We start from the raw sequence: 22,699 nt of genomic DNA, 5'->3' as shown, positions 1-22,699 counted from the left end.
CAAATCAGTTTGATTTGTGTGAAAACGGAGGTAATGTTATAAAGTTTGGTGGATATTATGTGTTAACTTAATTTCATTATGAGGCTGACACTTCTAATAATATATTCACAGATCCCACTGACATTGCAATGTTAAAATCCGAAGGTGTTTGTTCAGTGGTATGTAACTTTAACTCCCCGTTGAAAGAGTTGTAAAGTGTCTTTTTAACAAAAGATGCTTTAAGAAAAACAACAGTAGTGCTAATAATGGGGAAAGTAGAAGCTAACTGTGAGACCCCCAACATGGAAATTCTTTGGACTGCCTTTAACATGCACGAGTTTACACCCATGTCATGTATGTGAATGTTTGAGATTAAGAATTTATGTTTAGCTATTTTAAGGAAAATAACAAAATTTTCTAAAATAAAAACAGGTATAAGTGATGTCATTTTCATTGTAAAAGACGGGTGAAAGGCATTATTAAGTACTGCCTAGTTATAATTATCTAGTTATTACTATAGTTTATATGATCCACCATTTATCTTCGTTTCCGGGTAGCGGTCCTGGACCCTGTATTCCAGCTGCTTTGGTGTTCCCAGGGTGCAGTTTGCATGCGGCATTCTAGCACGGACGGAGGTTAGGTTCTTTCTATTGTTCTACAACTTTAGCACAGCTTTTAAATGGTTGAAACATTGAACACACATCCTTACTAGCCAGGGAAGACAAAGTTAAAACACAGCCTTTCCACCTGCTGGCTTACAGAACTCACTGAATGAATGTTACATTAATCCTAATCGATTGTAGCAGCACACTAAAAATATTTTGAGGTGGTTGAAATCTATTGTTATTACCAGAGTTGCTTTGTAGTTAGCTTGGAGAACAGCATTTAAAGTTTAAACTGAACAACACTTGGAAACCGTGCCTGTTTTTGAGAGTAAATATAATTTGTCATACAGTAAGAATAGCTGGCACTATGGGTCACACACCATTTATGTCATTTAACAATAACATAATATTTCATTCTAGAAGTCAGCCTTCCAGAATGCTATGAGCTGAACACTACTCTGTTCCTTTACAAATAATGACGTTTGCTCTTTTAACCAACCTGCAAAGTAGGTATCTCATAATCCCAAGAATGACATGCCCAAGGTCACCCAGCTAGCCAGAGTTGAAGCCAAAACTTGATCCCAGGAACTTGGCAGCAGACTGCTTGCTTTCAACCGCTCTGTTCTGCTGGCAAATGCCTGGTGAGCACCTCTAGGTGCCATTTGAGAGAATGCTTTATTTTTGTGAATTTAGAATTTTCTTTTTATAATTGAAGTTTGACTCTATTTTTATTTCAAGTGAACATTTGTTGAGTGACACATTTTAAAATTTCATTTGATTGAGAACTTTTCTTAAAAACTTTATTTTATTTTTAGAAGAAAAGTTTAAGAACTACCTTTTAGGTCACTTTAAGATATCTCATGAAGAGTCACATTTTTCTGGACAATGTTGTTACTCTTGAGATGGATCATTTCAGACACTGGAAGAGGTCCTTGTCCAACTTGACAGAATTGGCTCTTATCAGAATCTCTGGGAAAACCCATGTGCCCCCATTCATTTCTTTGCCTGATATAGTTCATTGATTCATGTACGGGCATTGTTTTCATTCAGTTATCTATCCATGCATCTATCCATGCATCCATCCATCCGTCTATCTGTTTGTACAACCAAACCTCTTCTAAAGTTTGCAGTGTTGGAATAAAAGCACAAATGGCCATGTCTATCTACCTTCCTTTCACAGCCCCAGCTGTATCCAGCATTGCAATGGGCATCCAAAATGCATAGATTGCCACACCGGCCTCTGTGTCCAATCTCTGCCCCATCCCAGACAGAGCTGTCCCGTGTCCACCTTTCAGTAGGAGGGGCTGCACACTAGCAACATGATTTGCAATTAGGATAGAGATGTGGTAGAGGCTGTTCCAGTCCCTGGAAACAAGTTTGGGGCTGTGTAGCTAGGGAACCCTCAGGTCTCAGAGAATTGCCTAGAAATAGGAAGGAGGCGCATGGACTCCAGGTGGGTACTTCCCCTTGTCCCCCTGGACTTCTCATCTACTGACTAAAGCTGGAAGAAGGCAAAACTGAGGCCCAGGGCAGGACCCTGATTGCCCAGTTCTATGGTTGGTACTGCATTTTACAACTATTTATTTAGTGCAGGTCCTGTGCCAGATGTTGTTGTAGGCACTGCAGATGCACTGAAACAAAACAGATAAAAACCCCCACGAAACTTAGAGTCTAGTGAATAGACCCATTTCTTATAAACTATAAACTATCACACTGTGACAAATCTAGGATTGTTCACATGTGTTTTTATTAAAATTTTCTTTTGTGTAAGGTACTGCATTAGAAGGAAAGAAATAAAGAACCATTTTAAGAGGCTCAGAGAAAACTCTCTTTTTATGTGTAAATACAGAGAGAGGACCATCTTACATCCTGATTTTAACAGTTTACTCAACAGACATTATTGATAAACTTTCTGACAAACTTGAACTGAATTGTGAAAATTACTGTACAAACACAGATCCCTTTCTGGGCATTCAAGGCCCTAAATGTCTAAAGGGATGTTTTCCTGTGTGGACTGTATGATTCATTGAGCTGTAGAGATCTGAGTTTTCTACAAACTCTTCCAGTAGGACTTATCTTCATTGAGAAATAATAGATTAAATAAAGTAGCCCATAAATTCCTCTCAGATTCCAGAGAAAAATCGTGTAGATCTGAAGGCTGGTGAGGAAGGTGTTTCCTGCCCACCAACTGATCACAGTGATGAGAAATAAAACATTAAAAAGCAATTGGTGAGATGCATTGGACCTTCCTTCCCTTGGTGTGTGCTGACTCAGTATTTTACCACACTTAACGAATAGATCAAAAGTCCAAGATTTATGCAACTTTCCATCAGCTATTTGAGTATATCTGGGTGGGTCAGCTGACCCTGTTAAGAAATATCTATCAGATTTTAATACTTCCCTTATGGTCCAGTTTGGAAGGTAATTTGACATTGAAGCCCTTAGAGTCAGGTGCTTCTCCAGTGACTAGCAAGGTGCTGAGAGCCTGGGCCCATGCCCACACTCTGGTCTTGCAACAAACACAGTGACAGGGTTGGAAAGGAAGGAGAGATGAGAGGGAATAGGAGGAAAAGGAGATCATCAGTTGAGTTTATATATAGCTTTGCCCCACAGGGATCTGTTAACACAATTTTATTTGGGGATCCAATATTTAAACTTTTGCTACTTAGAAACACACTACACTGTGAAAGTAGAGTCTTGTGTGAAGGCATTTTATGGGTGACTAATACTTTAGTTGTTAAGTAGTCAAATACAGACCAATTTAAGAAATTGAAGCCACTTATATGGCAGACATGTTCCTAATCCACTGGCTTCTTAAATAATTCTTTAAATTTTTCGACAAGATTCTCTTGCTTTTCTTCAACTCATGAAGTATTATCTCCTGTAGAGTCAGCTCAAATTGTTTGTCTCCCATTGCTCTCCCCCTACACTCAGCTTCTGTCAATCTATCTGCCTTTTAGATCTTATTAGTTTCTCTCATACAGTTTTTCCGTGCTGAGCTGGTGAGCACTTCAAATATGGATAGTGTGACTGAGGAATACATTATTTTTCTTAAATTTTAGCTCATTCAAATTTACATTCAAAGAGCCCATGTGGCTAATCACTACCTTATTGGATAGCAAAGCTATGTTGTATCATACTTCATTGTGTATATACTGTCTTTCCGTCCAAAGGAATGTCAGGCGTTACATTTTTATACTTCTTTTTAAGTCCCCACAAAACTTGGCACAGTGTTATGTACATATAGTATTTGTAGGAACTTGATTACGCTGGTATTTTAAAAAATCATAAGGAATGAATTACCTGCAAATATAGAGTTTGGATCTCTAATCTGGGAGTCTTCAAACTCTGAACTATCCCACTAAGTTTTACTCCCCTATGTGTACAGGAAATATTATTCAGCATCTCCTCTGTCTCTTATGTTTTAGAATCTGTGCTGAACTCTGAGGATATAACCATGTGTGAGGTGGTTATAATTCCTGTCTTCACAAACCTTGAAGGGGAATAGAAAACTAAACGTATTAGGTGTTGGTTACATATTAAGTGTTGCTGTTGAAAAAGTCCATTACAGAGGCATTGAATCCAGACAGGTCTGAGAAGTTCTTACTAAGTCTTTTTTTTTAATTTCAAAAATAAAGATAATTTTTTTCTCTCTTTATTGATTAAGGTATTACATATGTGTCCTTATCCCCCCATTACCTCCCCACATACACACACTTATGCCCTCACCCCCCTGGTGTTTGTGCCCATTGATTAGGCTTATATGCATGGATACAAGTCCTTTGGTTGATCTCTCCCCGTTACCATCTCACTCATTTGTGGAATATAATGAACAACTTACTAAGTCTTTAGATCTATGTCAGAATAGGTAGATCACCTACAATTGACATGGCTGCCCATATAACTCTCAGAGAATTCATTTTTATTTTGGTCACTTCTCAAATCAGAGTTCAGTAACTTTATAGCCTAGACAATAATATTGCTTATTGAGATTTTTATGGAAAAGCATTCCAATTAACACCACCCTTTTAGAAAGCAATATATCAATAGGCATCAAAAATTTAAATGTTAATATTCTTTGACTTAGAATTGCATTTCTAAATTTCTAGCCTAAGGAAGTACAGTTGACCCTTGAACAACCTGGCTTTGAATTGTGCAGGTTCCCTTACACGTATTTTTTTCTCTCCAATAAATACAGTCAGATCTTAATATCTGCAGGTTTCATATCCATGGATTCAACCACTGCTGGTCAAAAAATATTATTTTCACATTCCTAACCTTGGAACCCTGGCACAGAGCAGTATAATGTGAAAATGTGTCAGAGGGTGCTTCCCAAGACTGACTTTAGGCAAAAGATCCTTGTTGGTCTGGCCAGTGTTGTGCAGTGGTTGCCCATTAACCAAGAGGTCACTAGTTCAATTCCTGGTCAGGGCATATACCCGGTTGCATGCTCGATCCTCAGTTGGGGGCATGCAGGAGGCAATCTATCAATGATTCTCTGTCATCATTGATGTTTCTATCCCTCTCTCCACCTCTCTGAAATCAACAAAAATTAAAAAGATCCTTGTTACAATTGATTACATTTGTTGACTTCTAATGATATTTATTATTTTTCTAGTGTTCTCATACCTTCTAATTTCTTTTCTTAAGATCATTGCTCTTGTCCTTTCATTGGGAACTTCTGTTTTCTCTTCCTCTAGGTTGCTTGTTGTGTGTTTTTCCTTAACTCTTTCCCAGGATCATTTTTTTGAGGGGGGGAGTGCATAACTAAAATGCGACCCACAATAGACAATCTACAGACCTTAAAAGCTGTTAGGAGAAATATTACAAAGGTATCATTTGCTTCCTCATGGCTGGCAGTCTCCTTGGACCTGTCCTAAGTGGTGATATAGTGATGACTAAAGTCCATTCCATCTTTCCCTGGGGACCCACAACACCATTTTAGACCAGGCACATGGGATCCATCTTTTTAATGCCAGTGTTTCTGAAGAGCCACTTACAGACTCTAAGGACATTTATTGAAGAAGTCAGAGAAGGTAACCATGGGACAAACCAGTGGTGACTATCAAAGGGAGGAAAAAAGCAGAACAGGAATTAATGAAAGCAGCAGTGAGACTCAGGAAAGAGATGGATTATCAATGCTGGCAGAAACTTATGAAAGTTCCTCAGAGGTAAAGAACAGAGGAAGCAGTAAAAGACTCAGGAAGCACAGGAAAACATAAAAGACTGGAGCAATGGAGAAGACTAAGATGATACTAGAAAGCATGAAGGTTAAGCTGCTGTGACAAACCCTCCAAACCTTTATGCTTATACAGAAGCTCATTCCTCTCTGCATGACGGGTTTAAAGCTCTGCCATTCTTATGTGGCTTCCACCTATGAGTCTAAAGTGGCTGTTTCAGCTCTTGGCATATTCCAGCCAGTAGGATGGAGAAAAAGGACCAGGGGTCACATGTCCGATTGCTTTAAGGAGAAGGTCTGTGAGTTGCATCCTCTCACAGCTCATTTGGCTAGAACTTTGATACATGGCTACATCTACCTGCAAGGAAGTCTTCTCTTTAGCTCTATAGCAGTGATGGCGAACCTTTTGAGCTCAGCGTGTCAGCATTTTGAAAAAACCCTAACTTAACTCTGGTGCCATGTCACATATAGAAATTTTTTGATATTTGCAACCATAGTAAAAGATTTATGTTTTTGATATTTATTTTATATATTTAAATGCCATTTAACAAAGAAAAATCAACCAAAAAAATGAGTTCATGTGTCACCTCTGACACGCATGTCATAGGTTCACCATCACTGCTCTGTAACCATCTTCATCTCTTGAAATGGCACCTCTCTTCTTCCCTTTCATCATCCCAAGCTTTTTATTCTCCATGAATAGAAAATTCATGCATCCTTTAAGAAGTCCCCCCTCAGCAGTTTCATTTCATAATAAAAAGCTCATATTATTTTCATTCTGCTAGTTCTACCTGTTATAACTCTTACTGAAAGTGACATTTTCCCCACTACATGTTGCCTTGTCTTGTTTTCAAATACTTTCCCAGGTATATAATTTTTTGCTTCTTTCTAAAATGCTATAATTTTTCTGAGGGGAAAAGCCCTCTCTAACTTCGTTTGAATTTCCTGTGGTACCTCACATAGTGCTGGGAGCAGAGAGCAGGCGCTTAATAGATGATTATTCATTTGCCTTGTTTGCAAAAAAAAAAAAAATGATACAGACACTTTAGGTAGTGGATCCCCCAAAGATCTGAGATACCAAACCAATCAGGCCCTGTCTGTTTAGTGATAATTAGAACTCTAAAATCACATGGGGTTCGACCATAAGTAAGTACTGCTGAAGGAAGATTTTTTATTTTATTTACAAAGCTTGCACTTGATGGAGATTTTACTGTAGTTGCAAAGAGAGCTTTGCTTTTAGACAAGTATGAAACTCTCTATGAGAGATAATGACAGGTTTTTAATGCTGAATATAGATTACGTCTACATATCCAGAATCTAAATAATCAGGAAGCTCAACCAACTAGAAAAACATAGCAAAATAGAGCAGGTCAAATACTTATTTTAAAAAGCAAACTTGCAAGAGATGACAGGTTTGACTTTATATCCATCTGTGTATCCATTTATTTTTCTAGACTAAATCCATACATATAGCTGGCAGTTACCATTAATGTACTATAGGTTTCCATCAAATTTCATAATTGATCTTCTAAAAAATAACTTTGAATTATATTAAAAGGCTTAATTAATGATCTTCAATTGAGAGGGATATAATATAAAATAATGGAAGTTATTATGAAATAAGAATTGTTTTCAGTGTAATTGTTGAATGATTTCTCATTTTCAGAAATTCCCAGTTATGCAAGATGAAAGCATGATCATAGAGTCTTCCCTTTCAGCCTTTAGTTGCCACTAAAAGCCAGGCTCAGTCCTCACCAATTACTCCAGCTGGATGGAGCATCATCCCAACACACCAAGGTTGCAGGCTCAATCCCCAGTCAGAGCATATACAGAAGCAACCAATGAATGCATGAATAAGTGGACAACAAATTGATCTCTCCCTGTCTCTCTCTCTAAAAATAAATTTAAAAAAATCCAGACTCTGTCTTAAATAATTTGCTAGTTATCAAAATAATGTAAAGAGATGGGCAAGTGGGAAAATATAAGACAGAAGAACAAATTGCAAGTGTATTTAGTGAGTACAAAATATCCCAGGAATAAAAACATCCAAGGAATAAAACTATTTGATATGCAAAAGGTACTTGACCTTTGTGAATTTGGGCTTGTAAAGGAATAATACTGCAGTCTTCAGTGCCTTGTTTCTATCTGGGTAAAGTTATTTAAGGTATAAATCATTTTTTTAAAGGATCAGCCTTTTTATTTATTTTTTATTTACTAATTTGAGGGGGGGGGTGCAGAGAGAGAAAGAAACATCTATTTGTTGTTCCACTTATTTATGCCTTCATTGGTTGATTGTTGGATGTGCCATGACCAGGGATCTAACCTGCAACCTCAGTGTATCAGGACGATGCTCTAATCAACTGAGCTACCCGATGAGGCAAACGTTTAACTCTTAAAAATAATTATTTACATAAAATATTACATTTGTTTTTTTATATTCAGTATAACTTGCAAAATAAATGTAACCTAACACATTTCATACAGTGGTGTACTATTGGTAAAAGAGAAGAGAGTGATACCTGACAGATCCTGGGTTCCAGCTATGTAGCTAATATTTTAACCCTTCTATAATGTCTAAAATTAGCTTGTGTGTGTAGTTCCTGATTTGGACCAGACCTTTAAAAAGCTTCAAAACAGTCCAAATCCATGGGAACTCCTTGGACTATTATTAAATCCCATTGAAGTAGATAGTTTTTATATTATTGTTATTTTTATAATTGGCCCATTCCTTTCTCTATCATTTTCTTTTTTTTAGAGATGAAGTACTTAAATTTAGTCTTATAAATTGATTTCTATCAAAATAAATATATATATTATTGCTCTGTATGAATAATGTGTTTTCACTGTTTCTGAGGAACCATATAATTTTAAATTAATTATAGATGAATTCTAAGTGGTCTAAGCTTGTGACTTAGAAAGCCTTAAAAGAAAGAGAGAAAGAAAGAAAGAAAGAAAGAAAGAAAGAAAGAAAGAAAGAAAGAAAGAGAGAGAGAGAGAGAGAAAGAAAGAAAGAAAGAAAGAAAGAAAGAAAGAAAGAAAGAAAGAAAGAGAGAAAGAAAGAAAGAGAGAAAGAGAGGGAAAAGTAACCAGTTAAAGAAATAGGTCATAGTGTAAAGCAAAAAGTTTGACAGCTATGTGATGTGAATCTAATTTCTACACGCATGTTAGACACTGCTGATTTAAGTTTGAATTTGGCAGAATATTTATAATTTATTATATCAGACCTAATTATATGTTATATTATATTTTAATACTATGTTTATTACATTGTTGAAAACAATGTAATTATGACCTCCTCATATACTATGTAAAAAGACTCTCTCTTCCACTGGGACACATTTAGATTTGTTTTTATTTTACTATTGATTTCTAAGACTGCAAAATAACACTTTCCTGTCACAGCGCATGCAGTCTCGCACAATTTCACAGTCTGCCAAAAGTTCCATCAAAGGCACTGGACTCCAAAAAACATGATCTAAAGTGTTTTGTTTCCCATCCATTTCTTTATAAGATTAATTGATCAGAGCACTCTAGTGGATCCGTGACTCCATTAATCAGACTGAAATTGACAGGAGCAATTCTGGACTTAGTTTTTGAGGGAGAATGTATCTATCTGTCAGCCAAAATATTGAAGAATTATCTTAATTTTTTATCTTTTAGGTTTAGATATATTTAGAAGGATGTTTTTTAACTTTATACTCCTTTCCAGGGGGGGTAGATACTCATGAAGTATTATAAATAGGATGTTACCTTTAATGGTAAAGCAGGGTTTATAAAGACATTGTTTTAAATAAACTTGCTTTTGAACCTTATTTGGCTACCAAGTAGGTCCTTCTAAAACATGAAATATTTTGTTTTATAAGATGTTTCTATTAAAAATATCAGTTGTTTAACAGCACCATTTTCTGCACTGAAGAGAAGAATGGAAATTATTAAATAGAAATAAGTTCTCAAGGGGTAAGCATTGCATGAATCACTGTCTCCACCTAGTGCTGCTTTTCAGGAATTAAGATTCCCAGAGTCCTTACTGATCTGTAAAGTCCTAATTTATGTTATGCACATGTACAGTCATTATAGCTGGGTCTGCTGGTGCCATTACAGTTAAGGGTCTGTCAGCTCTTCATTTATAAAACAGAATATTAAGAGGTCTATTGCTTTTACATAAAAGCTCACGCTGTGCTGGAACTCTGCAGTCTAATGGCCTTTGCTCTATGTGAGTGTTTATTAACAGTGCAAGTTGAACTTGACCCGTTCCTTTTAAAGACACCCTGATGGGTGGAAGTTACACAGGCACTGCCACCAGAGGATGAGTCTTTTCATCAACAGCCTGTCCTTTGCCTTATAGTAATCTCTATATGCATCAGACCAATAGACATCCAAAAACTCAATTGATGTGGCAGGCTCTGGATTTTCATAGCATTTATGTCAGACTCTCTGGCACACAAGCGAAGACTAATAATTTTGTCTACTCATGTGGGAGAAAACCAGGACACTGGTTTCAAAGAAGTCACGAAAGTATTTTAAGAAAGAGGGGATGATCACACTGCTGTTAGTTCAGTCTGGAGAAATGACCTTTGATGTTGGTAATGTGAAAACCTGATAGCTCAGTTTCACTGGAGTTTCAGAGATGAAAATCTAACTCAAATTGGTTTACGGGAAAAAGGGAGGAAAAGGAAAGGAGATGAGTCTTTTAAAGAATTTACTGTAAGAGGACACAAAGAAATAAGGCAATAACTGGAGGTAGAGGTGGGGTATAGAGAACGGGGTTTTTGTTTTGTTGTTTGTTTTTAAGATATAAAGCTATCAGACATTATACAGATGAAGAGTGAGAAATTTAATTCTTCTAAATGAGAGAGGACATGGATCAAGGCACAAGCAGAAGTGTTGGCCTTAGTCAGAACACAGATAACTTTACAGTCGTAAGAGTCAGGGTCTATGTTGTTAAAGAGCAGGTCTTTCCTGCCACCACCAGCTCTTGGTGTACAGGCCTCCAGAATTTTCAGCAAGCTTATGGGAAACCTGGGCCCTTGAACATGAGATTGAACACTGCAGGTGGTTCTGATGAGGCTGAGCCAGCTCAGAAAACTTTCAAGTCCATCATGTAGGGAATTATGGGTGATGGACTGCTCCTGTATTCTCATTCATTGCTCAGTGATTTATTACATTAATAAATGTCCATCATTTTATGTCTGAACTATAGTGATTATTGTCTTCACATAATGTTAAATTTTATTGGCTAACATTGATTTAGAAATTTTACATCTTTAATTTTAAATAAGATTGCTGTGCTACTTCTTAAATTACCAGTAACTGGCTTTATAGTGAAGCCTATCTCCCCATTCATGAAAAGAATTAGCTAGGTTTTTGCATTTTTATGGTCTAGAATATTTTACATAGTGTGAAAGTAATCTGTTTCATGACCTATAAAGTTATGTGAGCAAGGACATGTTTTCTGTTTTATATTTAAAATCTATGAGGTGTTTTTTTTTTTTTTAAATTCATTTATCAGATTAGCTCAATTTTTCTATCTGGTTTGTATTATATTTTTTTTCATCTAGACTTATAGGCAAAAGATTTGCTATTTTATTTATTTCAACATTTCTGTATCAGTTTTATGCTGTCCTGTTTTCTAAATTATTTATTTCTATTTAAATATTATTTCCTTTCATCTCCTTTCCATAGGATAATTATATAGATTTAAAATACATCCAATTGAATGCTTTAATAATTTCCCTTCTCTAGTTCTTAATAAACATATAACATTATGAATTAACCTTTGACTATAATTCTAGATGTATCTTTTAAGTTTTCATGACTGTTATTTTTGTTGCTTCTAAATAGGTATTGATGATTGTGATTTTTTCCCCTATCTGATATAATAGTATTTTTGGAGGGAGAATTTTTTAAAAAAATTATCAGGTGAATAAAATTTGTACTTTTATTTACATCTAATTTTTTTCTATCATTTGCCACAAAGAGTGGCTTATTCAATTTTCATTTTAAAACTGTATTAAAATTTACTTTGTTAGTGGAAAATATTACAAATGTTCTAAGAATTGTTAAGAAAGACATATTTTCTTTTATAGGTTACAACTTATGTTAAAATAGTTATACATTTATTAGTTATAGCAATCAGATATTTTATATCTTTATTTATAACTTTAAAAATATTTGCCTAGTAGATTGTAATATGTTGTCTATGTTGGTTTCTCTTTGAATGTCTAAAAACTTTTGCTTGATTTTTTCTATGTTAGTATTGTTATTTATGACATCATTATTATAAAATGATTTTGTTATTCTAATTTGCCTTTGTCTCAAATTCCACTGTCAGTTATGACTGCCAATTTTTCCTGATTTTTAAACATTTACTTTTTTATTTTAATATTACTTTTATTTGTGTCTCTTGTACACTCTCAGATTTGGGTCTTTAATTGTTCATCTGTTTCATAATAGTACTCAATAAATATTTGGAAGTTATAGTTGGTAACCTTGCTATATAACTCCTGTCTTTTATTTTATTTTAGGTGGGCCATAAAACATGCAGGGACCAGTAAGCCAGGCCAGTGGAAACATTCCAGAGTCGAAAATCCTCTCTGGAATAAGCTTACCTACATGTGGCCAGTCCTTCCCAGCGGCCAACTTAACGAGGTTGTATTGTAGTAGAAGATGTGGTTGTTGAGACTTAAGTTTTAGGGCCCAGTCAATGTTATAACAATTTCCATGCAAGTTTTCGAATTCATAGTTGTTTGGTGCAAAAGATCAAGTCATTCTGTTGTTCTATTAATTGGTAATTTGCATTTAAATTGCCCATTATGGAGATGAATTTATCTATTTTTCTTGTATTCTGTTAAATTTTACTTTATATGTTCTGATATTTAGTTGTTAGAAACACACATGTTCAGAAATATTGTATCTCTATGGAGAATTGCTTTTTTATCATCAGGTAAACTCTCTTGAGCCCTAGTTGTTATGGGTTGGCTCAACGAGATAGACCACTGACTCAGAATTGAAATTTAAGAGCCTTTTATTAAGCTGGCCAGCTGACCACAGCGCCTATCTCCCCCTCTGGGAGATTCGGAGCATGTGGCAAAGACCAAGGGTGCAGTATGATCTTTTATAGCAAAACAGTGTTACCTTAGAAGTTCATAGAAAGTTCATAAGCACAAAAGAGGGTGGGTAAACAGAGTCACACCTGGCTGGAGCATATCATAACACATTGTTTTTCTAAGACAATTTAGCAATTTTTCTTCCATGGTTCCTAACCCTTACACAATCCTCCATACGTCAGTCCCCCCTCCCAGCACATTCTGTAACATTCTGTAACCCTTCCATGCCACAGTTCCTCACCCTAGCACATTCCCTACTGGTCTTATGCCCGAATCAAATCTTTGATTCAGTGCCCTCCTCTACGATATGAAATTCAGGAGGCATTTGGCAATGTAGGGGTCGAGCCATCGGGGAAGAGTCTGGCATTTGATGGTGAAGAATTGGCCAGGGTCTCGGCCGCTGACATAGAGTTCTCCTTCCCATTGGTCAGTTCACCAGGCGAGAGGCATGAGGAGGATGGAGTTACAGTGCCTTTCCTGTGACTTTGATGGCGGTTGGAGCACTTAGTACCACCTATCTAGGTTCCAGGCTGTTAGGGTCGTGGCACTGCACCCAGACGAGATCACCCAGAGAGAAGGCAGGCTGTGTTGGACTGGATCTCAGCACGTCCTCCTCCCGTACGGTTCTCACCACCCGTTGTGCTGACGTGGCGCTGCTCTGCAAAGCCTGTGAGGACTTAAGCAAATTTCGGGTAGACAGCCGGGCAATTTCTTCCTCCCTTAGGCAGGGAAGAAGAGGTGGCGGCCTGCCAAACATAATTTCAAAAGGGGTGAGTTTTTTTATATACGGGGTACACCTAGCTCTGAGGAGGGCAAAAGGAAGGAGACTTACCCAGTTTTCGCCAGTCTCTAATTTTAACTTAGTTAATGTTTTCTTTAAGATCCGAATTATCCTCTCTACCTGTCCAGAACTCTGTGGTCTATAAACACAATGCAATTTCCAGGTAACTCTCAGGGCCTTAACTATGGATTGTAACTTTGGCGATAAACGCCGGGCCATCGTCGGACCCCATATATAGTGGTAGGCTAAACCGGGGGACAATTTTAGTGAGGAGTTTTCTAACTACTACCTGTGCTGTCTCTGCCTTGGTTGGGTATGCCTCAGGCCAGCCAGAGAAGGTATCAATGAAAACCAGCAGGTACTTATATCCTCCTCGTCCTCCTGGTATCTCAGTGAAGTCCACTTCCTAGTGTTCTCCGGGGTTCTGACCTCGGAATCGCTGTCCCGGTGCGGCCACAACAGGGGGCCCTTGATTCATCCGGGCACACACTTGACACCTATTAGCCAACTCTTGAGATAGTTCTGGGATGTAAAATTTTCTTCCCAGTAGTTCTGATAGCTTCGTTCTCTCCAGGTGGGTCCTCTGGTGGGTCTGGGAAATGATGGTCCGCCCCAGGGCTTCTGGCACTATAGGCCTCCTGTCTGGCAGAATTAGCCATCCAGCCTCTCCTTTCCGGGCCCTTAGTTTCTCAGCTAGCCTCTGCTCCTCCGGCAGATGAGTAGGCTTCTCTGGGAGCCTTCGTGCTGTCAGGGCTACGAGAACTTCTAGGGGCCCTACTGGTCTTTTAGCCACTTCCTTGGCCTCCTGTAAGGGCAGTGTGAGGAGATATATCCTTGCAGTCCCTGCGTAGGTCTGGCAGGACGAGTGCCGGGGCGCTCACCAGGGCTTCTTAGATCTCCCCTGGCTCCTCCTCATGTCACTACTGCTGCCCTCGCATACCGGGTACCTTCCTCTACGAAGCTGCTCCCGTCCGTGTAGAGGGTCTCATCCGGATTCTGCAGGGGCTGGTCCACAAGGTCCTCACGGAGGGAAGTGAGGGTAGTCAGTGTCTCCTCGCAGTCATGCAAAGGGGCCTCTGCCTTCTCATCAGGGAGGAGTGTGGCCGGGTTCAAGGCAGCTGTTTTCAGGAACCTAAATTGTTTACTTTTTTTCCCTTTCCCCATCAGAGGGCCAGAGTGAGTGCTATGAGTTCCACAAAGAAGTCCACCTTTTGGCCCCCCATTGTCAGGGTCATTCTGGGCTCCTGGGGGCCAGCTGAGCCCCGACAACTCCAACCCACCTCCTCCACCAGCATGGGAGGGAGTCGGTTCCCCCGCATGTTCAGGGCACTCCCTTTTCCAATGTCCTTCCTTTCTGCAAAATGCACATTGATTTTTTCTTAAGCCTGGGTTGGACTCCTTTTCTTCCGCGAGGCTTTTCTTTGCCCTTGTTGTCTCTCCGGCCCCTTGGGCCTCCCTCCTCGCTCAGGGCCAGGAGGACCTTGGCCATCCGGGTGTTTAAATCTGCCATCGGGTCCTCCCGATTGTCAAAAACCTTCTGGGCCACCTCAACCAACTTAGAGATTGATTTCCCCTCAAAGCCTTCTAACTTCTGTCATTTTTTCCTAATATTTGGGGCCGACTGGGAAACAAATGCAACATTGACAGCCCTCCGACTTTCCAGGGCATCAGGGTTAGGCCCCTGGACTGTCTCTGTCACCTTAGAGAGGTTTGTGGGTCTTCAAGCAGCAGCTCGGATGCCCCCTAATAGAGTCTGGCGATACTGATCGAGAGCCTCCTTTCCCCTGTCACTATTGGGGTTCCAGTTGGGTTGCCTGGAGGGAAACACAGCCCTTAATCTGTACTAAAGGAGCTCTATTTCCTTACAGGGTCTTACATGTCACAGGACCTCACAGGGTCTGTAATTCCTGTAATAGAGGGCTAGTATTCACCACTTTATTAACCCCCTCTGTTCTAGACAGGCCTTCCCCAGTTTCCTACAGTTGAGGTTTTGTGCCACCCCTGACATGGGCATGGTCGAACAGGCCTGTAAGACAGTATACAGGTTGCTAACTGTCAACTGTCTCTCAATAGAGACCAAAATTTAATGGGTATTTTTCTTTGCCCACCTGGGCAACTGCCCTCTCAGCAGCTAGACACCTTTTACTTTTTGGGTTCACCCCACATAGCCTTTTTCCAGGACAGTTTACACATGGGCCAGTTCTTCTTCCTAGCCACAAATACAGTTTGTCCAATTTCCTTAAAATGTATTCTGGCACAGGAGAAAGTTGTTTTGCTGTACACAGGTAGCTTAACCCTTATACAACTGGGCTCGGACCTCTGCCTAGCAAACTGCAGTCTATAAGTTCAATATGCAGCCTCTGGTCCTCCTAACCCAACGAGGTTTCAGCTAGTCTCTGAGTCAGACTTCTCCTCTCTTGGAGAATTTCAAAGTCCTGATGGCTCCCAGGTCCAGGGAGAGTGCCCTTTTCTTAACTCTGTTTATTAGTTACAGGGCCCTGCTTTCCTTGTCTTCCCACCAGTCCCCTTTATGGCAGAGCAGCGACCAGGCCTCTTTGAAGGGAGTGTACTAGAAGGGAATATCAGCTCCCCCTCTTCCAGCAGCAACAGGTACTAAACCCTTTCAGTACATTTGCAAGCAGGGAGCTTTTACTAGCGCTATCTGCAGTTTTCATAGATCTCAGTCTTGCTACTCTATTTCTGGGGCTGTAGGAAGGCTAGTACCAATCACTGGCTTATGGCTTAACTGCTGTAGCCTGCAAGCCAAAGGCCCAAGTACTTTCTCGCTGGTGCTGCTGCTTCTCTTTTTTTAGGGCCACTGCAGGTAGCTCAGGCATCCAGCCCCCCTTATTTGATCATTCATTCCCCAATCTGGTCTGGAGCTGGGAATAGCGCCTCGGTCTGCCTTGCTTCCCCAGAGGGCTGCCTGTCTAGCCCCAGATCTAGAGGGCCGTCCTGCCGTAGTGGCAACATAGGAACTGCAGGACTGGCAGATGTCGCAAGGTCCTGCAGGTTCTCCCCTCTCTCTCTGTCAAGAGCTGGTGGTGTGGCCTGGGCCTGAGGCCAGGGCTCACCCAGATCCGGCGCCTGGGGACCATAGGGGGCGGCCGGCTAATGGGTTCCTCCTGCTCTCCCTGAAGGACCGGGGAGCCTTTCCCTTCTGGGGCCCAGCCAAAAGAATTGTCTGTCTCTGTCCCAATTTTCTCCTCGGGAGGCAAGCCCTCATCCACCGGGGTTTCTTGGACAATATGTCAACCCAAACCTGAATATAAGGAATTTGATTAGGGTGCCCTGGGCGGCCGTATATGACATAATGGACCCGGTAGGCAGTGGTCAGATCAAAAGACCCTGCATCCGGCCACCCCTCCTGGAAAGTGGGCCACTCCTATTCACAGAATCGCTGTAAATCAAAAGCATTAACATTATAACTTTTAAATCTACCCCAGAACTTCAGTTTAATACAGTAAATTACAACCCAGGTAAGAGCAACTGATAGACAGAAATCTTTATTAACTAAGTAGGCTGATTCCCCTTTAACAGTGAGCAAAAGACTCTGAGAAAAAATAATTCTCGCAGCTGCCAGAGGCTTTGAAGACTATTAAAGGGGCCAGCCCAAACGTTCAGCCAAGCATATCAACAGAAAGCAGAATAAATCAAAGTAGCTTTTACTTTACACAGACCAGTAATGATTTACACTTTCTTAGTAGACCAGCCCAGGCTGGAGCTGTATCTAGTCCTTCTCTGTAGTAATTTGGCTAGTCCCACACAAACAAACTTTGTCCCGAACCCATGATGATCGGTGGCGAGAGACAGACAAGGGAGGGGGTGACCTGTTTTCACAGATCCTCACGCAGATGCCCGCCTGGCCGCGTCCCTTGGGAGCTTAGATTCGTCGTAGCTAAGGTGCACCCGTATAAACCCCGGGCCTGGTCACCTCCACATGGGGGTGAGTCACCGTTATGCCATATGACGAATCGCGGAACCGCAGGTTGGGGCCCACTCGGACTCCGTAACCGAAGTCGTGGAGCCACACAAAGGAGAGGAGAGGGTAGGCCCCCTCCCTCCACACTCACACACTTTCACCAGACATTCACTCAGAGTTTAAACAATCCACCCAATTTCTAACAATTTCCCAATTCCTGAGGGAGCTCTATAGCTTCCCGGGAGGTGATCAAGCTCCCCTTCCACTCACCCAGAGTGGGCCTGACTGATAGGGGGTCGACGAAGATGACTGACCCTATCCCATTTGACAAAGAAAAAGACAACAAAGAACAAAGACAAAATAAATCAGCCAAATGCAACCCAAGGTTGCCCGGAACCTGCAGCTCGCTCCTTGAAGTCCTGAAAATTTTCAAAAAACATTGCAGCAGGGTGTACACAGAAGCAGACAATTTTTTGACAATAAACACCAAGACAAACAAATACCAGACAGACAAACCCAGTGCAGCCTACAGCCGCACGAACCAGGGACCCCGGCCACCGTCATGGCCGCAGGTCAGGACCAGGAGTACCGCTGCGTCCAGCCCTCCGTATAGGTCCTTCCGTGGGACGTCCCAATTCCTGTTTAACGACCGGTCCTTACCTCTCTCGAGAGTCCAGGTGGCTCGGTTTCCGAATTGAAAGTTTTTGGGTGGACTGGAGGCCTCCTTGGTAATCATTCTCCACAGGTGTGGGGTATCTCGCTGAGTGCCCGGCAATAAGTGGGGGAGAGCCTCCTGCCCTGAATAGGGGGTCCCTCTCACCCCTGCCAGGGGAGAGCCTCCAGCCCTAAACAAGGGGTCCCTCTCACCCCTGCCCGGGGGAGAGCCTCCTGCCTTGAATAGGGGGTCCCTCTCCTCCCCGTCAGGGGAGAACCTCCAGCCCTAAACAAGGGGTCCCTCTCCTCCCTGCCGGGTATCTCGCTGCGGGCCTCCAAATGTTATGGGTTGGCTCAACGAGATAGACCACTGACTCAGAATTGAAATTTAAGAGCCTTTTATTAAGCTGGCCAGCTGACCACAGCGCCTATCTCCCCCTCTGGGAGATTCGGAGCATGTGGCAAAGACCAAGGGTGCAGTATGATCTTTTATAGCAAAACAGTGTTACCTTAGAAGTTCATAGAAAGTTCATAAGCACAAAAGAGGGGGGGTAAACAGAGTCACACCTGGCTGGAGCATATCATAACACATTGTTTTTCTAAGACAATTTAGCAATTTTTCTTCCATGGTTCCTAACCCTTACACAATCCTCCATACGTCAGTCCCCCCTCCCAGCACATTCTGTAACATTCTGTAACCCTTCCATGCCACAGTTCCTCACCCTAGCACATAGTGAAAGTCTCAGTTTTCTGATACTAATAGAAATATTTCAGTTTTTTTATTTGCCTAGTATATCTTATTTGTATATTTTTATATTTAGGGGGTCTCTAATAATCAGCATATACTTCATTTTTAAAATGACCTGACAGTCTTTATCTCTACATAAGGACTTGGTTTATTATTATTATTATTATTATTAAATATTTTTATTGATTTCAGAGAGGCAGGGAGAGGGAGAGAGAGCTAGAAACATCAATGATGAGAGAGAATCATTGATTGGCTGCTTCCTGCACACCCCTGAGCCCGCAACGCAGATATGTGCCCTGTGTGGGAATCAAACCATGACCTCCTAGTTCATAGGTCAACACTCAACCACTGAACCATGCCAGCTGGGCCGACCCTTTTTATTTATTGCAATGATGGATATATTTAGATTATTATTTGTTCTGTTTTTTTTCTGTGTTATTTTTTCTCCATTCTTATTTTTTGATTGAGTTTTCTTCTTATATTTTTCTCATCTACTAGTTTGGAAGTTATATCATCTATTTCCATTTTTTATTTTTATTACTATGAACATTTTAACTTGCATATATAAATGTTCAAAATCTAAACTTAACAAATATATCTACGTTTCTCTCAAATAATTGAGAACATTATGATATTTTAACATCAATGATTTGATTTATAACTTATATGCTATTATTGTCATGTATTTTAATTTTATATTTTTAAAATTTTCCATAAGATATTAACATTATTGTATGTAGATAATATTTACTTAGATTTACCCCAAAGTTTTCTTCTTTCTCCTTATAAATTCCTCTTACATCTTAGTCCTTCCAACCTTGGTTACTTTCCTTTTACTTAGCATATCCTTCTTTTAGTTATTGTAGCAAACTTCATTTCTACTTATCTGAAAATGCCTTTATTTTGCCCTCATCCATGAAAGGTTTCTCCACTTAGCAAACTGAAGATATGACCACTGGCTTCTCCCTCCCTTTGTTATTGAGGAGTCAGCTATCACTCTAACTATTATTCCCGACAGTTTTTAAAACCTTCCCTTTTCTTTGATACTTAGTTTCACCATAATATACCTGAGGGTCTCCTGTTAGACTTTCCACCCTTCACGCGCCCTTGAAATCCTCTCCTGTGCCCTTCCCCTGTGAGACCATGGAAGCGGAAGTTCACTGGAGTTTGGAAAATTCCCTCAAGATAAAATCCAGCTTCAGGACTCTGTTTACCTCTCTGGGTCTCTAGTATGTTTTGCTTTATCGCTAGATCAATGCTATGTGCTAAAAGATTTTTAAAAAGTATTCTATCCTGATTTTTCTTAGTTGCTGTCATATTCTCTGGTTTCAACCAAGTTTTCTTTCTTTACCCTGAAATTACAATTTTCTATTTAATCAATGAGTGTCAGTTTTTAGAGGAAGAACTGATGGGAATCTGAAACCAAGAAGAATTGCTTAGGGCCCCAAAGACACCCACATATTTGGACTGCAGTGAAGCAACAGTCTAGAAAGCTGAGTTTTGTTGAAAGAGAAGGGAATTCTTCAAAATGCCAGAAGCTGTGGGTTGGGTAGCCTGAGCAAGGGGCTAGGTGAATTATGTGTCTAAGATTCAGGGTTTGGAGCAATAGTGAGAGCCAGGGTGGAGGCCAGGTGGAAGGATAGCACAGAGAAACTAAGGGACCCAGCATTAGACCAAAAACGAAAAAAGAATTGTGCTAATTATACATTTTTCTTCAGAGGTTCAGGAAGGGCAGAAGCTAAAACCCAGGGAACAGGGAGGACAACTTGCGCCTCACTGGTGGTGAGCAGGTGCCAGTAAGTTGCCCAGTGGCCGAAGAGGACAAGAGGCACATCATTAGGGGCCTCCAATGATCCAGAACAACTATCCATATATAGACCATGAACCCCTTTACTCAATGGTATACAGTTTATTGAACTTTCATCTATACCCAGAAACCACAGCGAGGAAGGGAAAAGGAGAGATAGATCGTTGAAAGGAAACAACAGTTCTGGTAAGAAGTTTGCACGTTCAATTTGATTGAATATGTCTCCAAAAGTACAGAGCTAAAAAACAAACGAGCAAAAAAGACTTTTCCAACTTGGCAGAAACTGGGACATGTCTAATTGGACTATCAAGTTTCCCCCCCACTCAGTGTGATGGGGGAGGTCAGCAGTGCCTCAGAGGTAGTGTGCTTTCTCATATAGGGGAAGAGAGAACATGATAATGACTGCAAATGTAACAGATATTGTGCTTATATATTTCAGTATACAAGTAAAGTAATTTAGTTACTTAATGAATTTAAACGATGAGTGGTAATTATATTTGGAAAGCTAAGTTAACCAGGTTCCTTTTAACATTTACTTTTAAAAAAATAAAACTTTTGCCAGTAGTCTGGGAGTTGACAGTTATATGATTTGAAGGTTGAAAATGGACTCCTAAGTTCTCTAGCCATTCAGAGAGAACAATAGCTTTTGGGCAGAGTGAATAAGAAGTTGGCCCTCACTTGTAAACCAAAGGGAAAGGATTAAGGCACTAAATCAGCTAAAGTGAGAAAAATTGACCATGTGTTGCAAACTGACTCAGCCTAAGAATCCTGTTATCTCTTGAAATATTTGAGAAAGACAGGAAAATACTTATCAAGCAGGGAACTCAGTTTTCATTCAAATTAAATGTGATCCATTTCACTTAAAATCTGGATCTATCTTATCTGAACCACATTTTCTTCAATTCTGTTGCCACATAATCTGTTTGTTAAGCAAAAAGATACTTTTATTAGTGTATTATTAAATACAATAAATATTTTGCTTGGAAAAGACTTTTCATTTAAGTAAACTGCAGTTAGAAATGTGACATATTATGGGATTCAGAACACTTTGGTCACTGTAGGCATATGTATTAATTTTATTGTAGGTTTAATATTCCAACTTTACTACTTATCTAATCATTATTTATTAGATATGTAGGCAATGCAGGTAGAGTAAGGAAGGAGGTAGACATGGCCTCTACCTTCATAGAGCTTACAGTTTAAACAATATAGGCTATGTGCCGCAAAGGAAGGAATTGGAAAGGAAGAAGGCAGAGTTGGTGAATAGAAGTCAAAGAAGGAAGAAAGGAGAAACTCAAATAAAAAGTTTGGTGTCCCAGAAACAAGGCTATTTGTTCATTCAGTTATAAGGTCAGTATGAGGGAAGCTAGCCAGGCTGATTGAATGAGCCTGAAAATTAAATCCAAATATGGAATCTAAGAAAAGGTCTAAGAAACACTTTCCTGAGTGAGACTCAAATTCTTCTGCTCATTCCTGGATAAGAGCTCTTAAAATAGAATAAAAACCAAGGGAAGTATGGACAACAGGAATTATTTTTGTGGAGACTCGGACTACATTAATGTCAAACTGTTTACCGCTCAGTGGTGACAGCTGGTCTGAGAACTGATTTCATGCTCTTCTTGGTTAACTATTAATCATCCTAAAAGGCAAATGATACTGTTTTCTGAGTGAATAGCATGTTGTATGTCTTAGGTACCAGTATTTTTAAAATATGCCAAACCCCCCTAAAAACAAGATTAATGAATTATTTTGATTTAGTCTGTGATGAAGTTCACTGGAATAATTTCCAGGAACTCGGGTTATTTTCTCACCTTTTGGGGGAAAAGTTATAAATTGAGAAGTTCTACTTCTAACCATTTAAAGGAAAGGAGCAATGTATTTTCAGATTCCAGAATGAAATCATTATGAGGGGCACATG

At 39.9% G+C, this 22,699-nt stretch overlaps 1 protein-coding gene across 1 annotated transcript in view; it reads left to right on the top strand.

Moving 5' to 3' along the window:
- Positions 1-22,699, top strand: part of DCDC1 (doublecortin domain containing 1) — a 333,377-nt gene that overhangs the window by 249,992 nt on the left and 60,686 nt on the right. Inside the window, exon 20 of the mRNA XM_059711140.1 lies at positions 12,288-12,411. Coding sequence (XP_059567123.1) covers positions 12,288-12,411 — 124 coding nt within the window. The remainder of the gene's footprint in view (positions 1-12,287; positions 12,412-22,699) is intronic.

The sequence above is a fragment of the Myotis daubentonii genome, chromosome 9 (assembly GCF_963259705.1).
Source record: "Myotis daubentonii chromosome 9, mMyoDau2.1, whole genome shotgun sequence".
Lineage (NCBI taxonomy): Eukaryota > Metazoa > Chordata > Mammalia > Chiroptera > Vespertilionidae > Myotis > Myotis daubentonii.
Note: the sequence above shows the minus strand (reverse complement) of the source record. Positions and strands in the feature narration are given on the sequence as shown.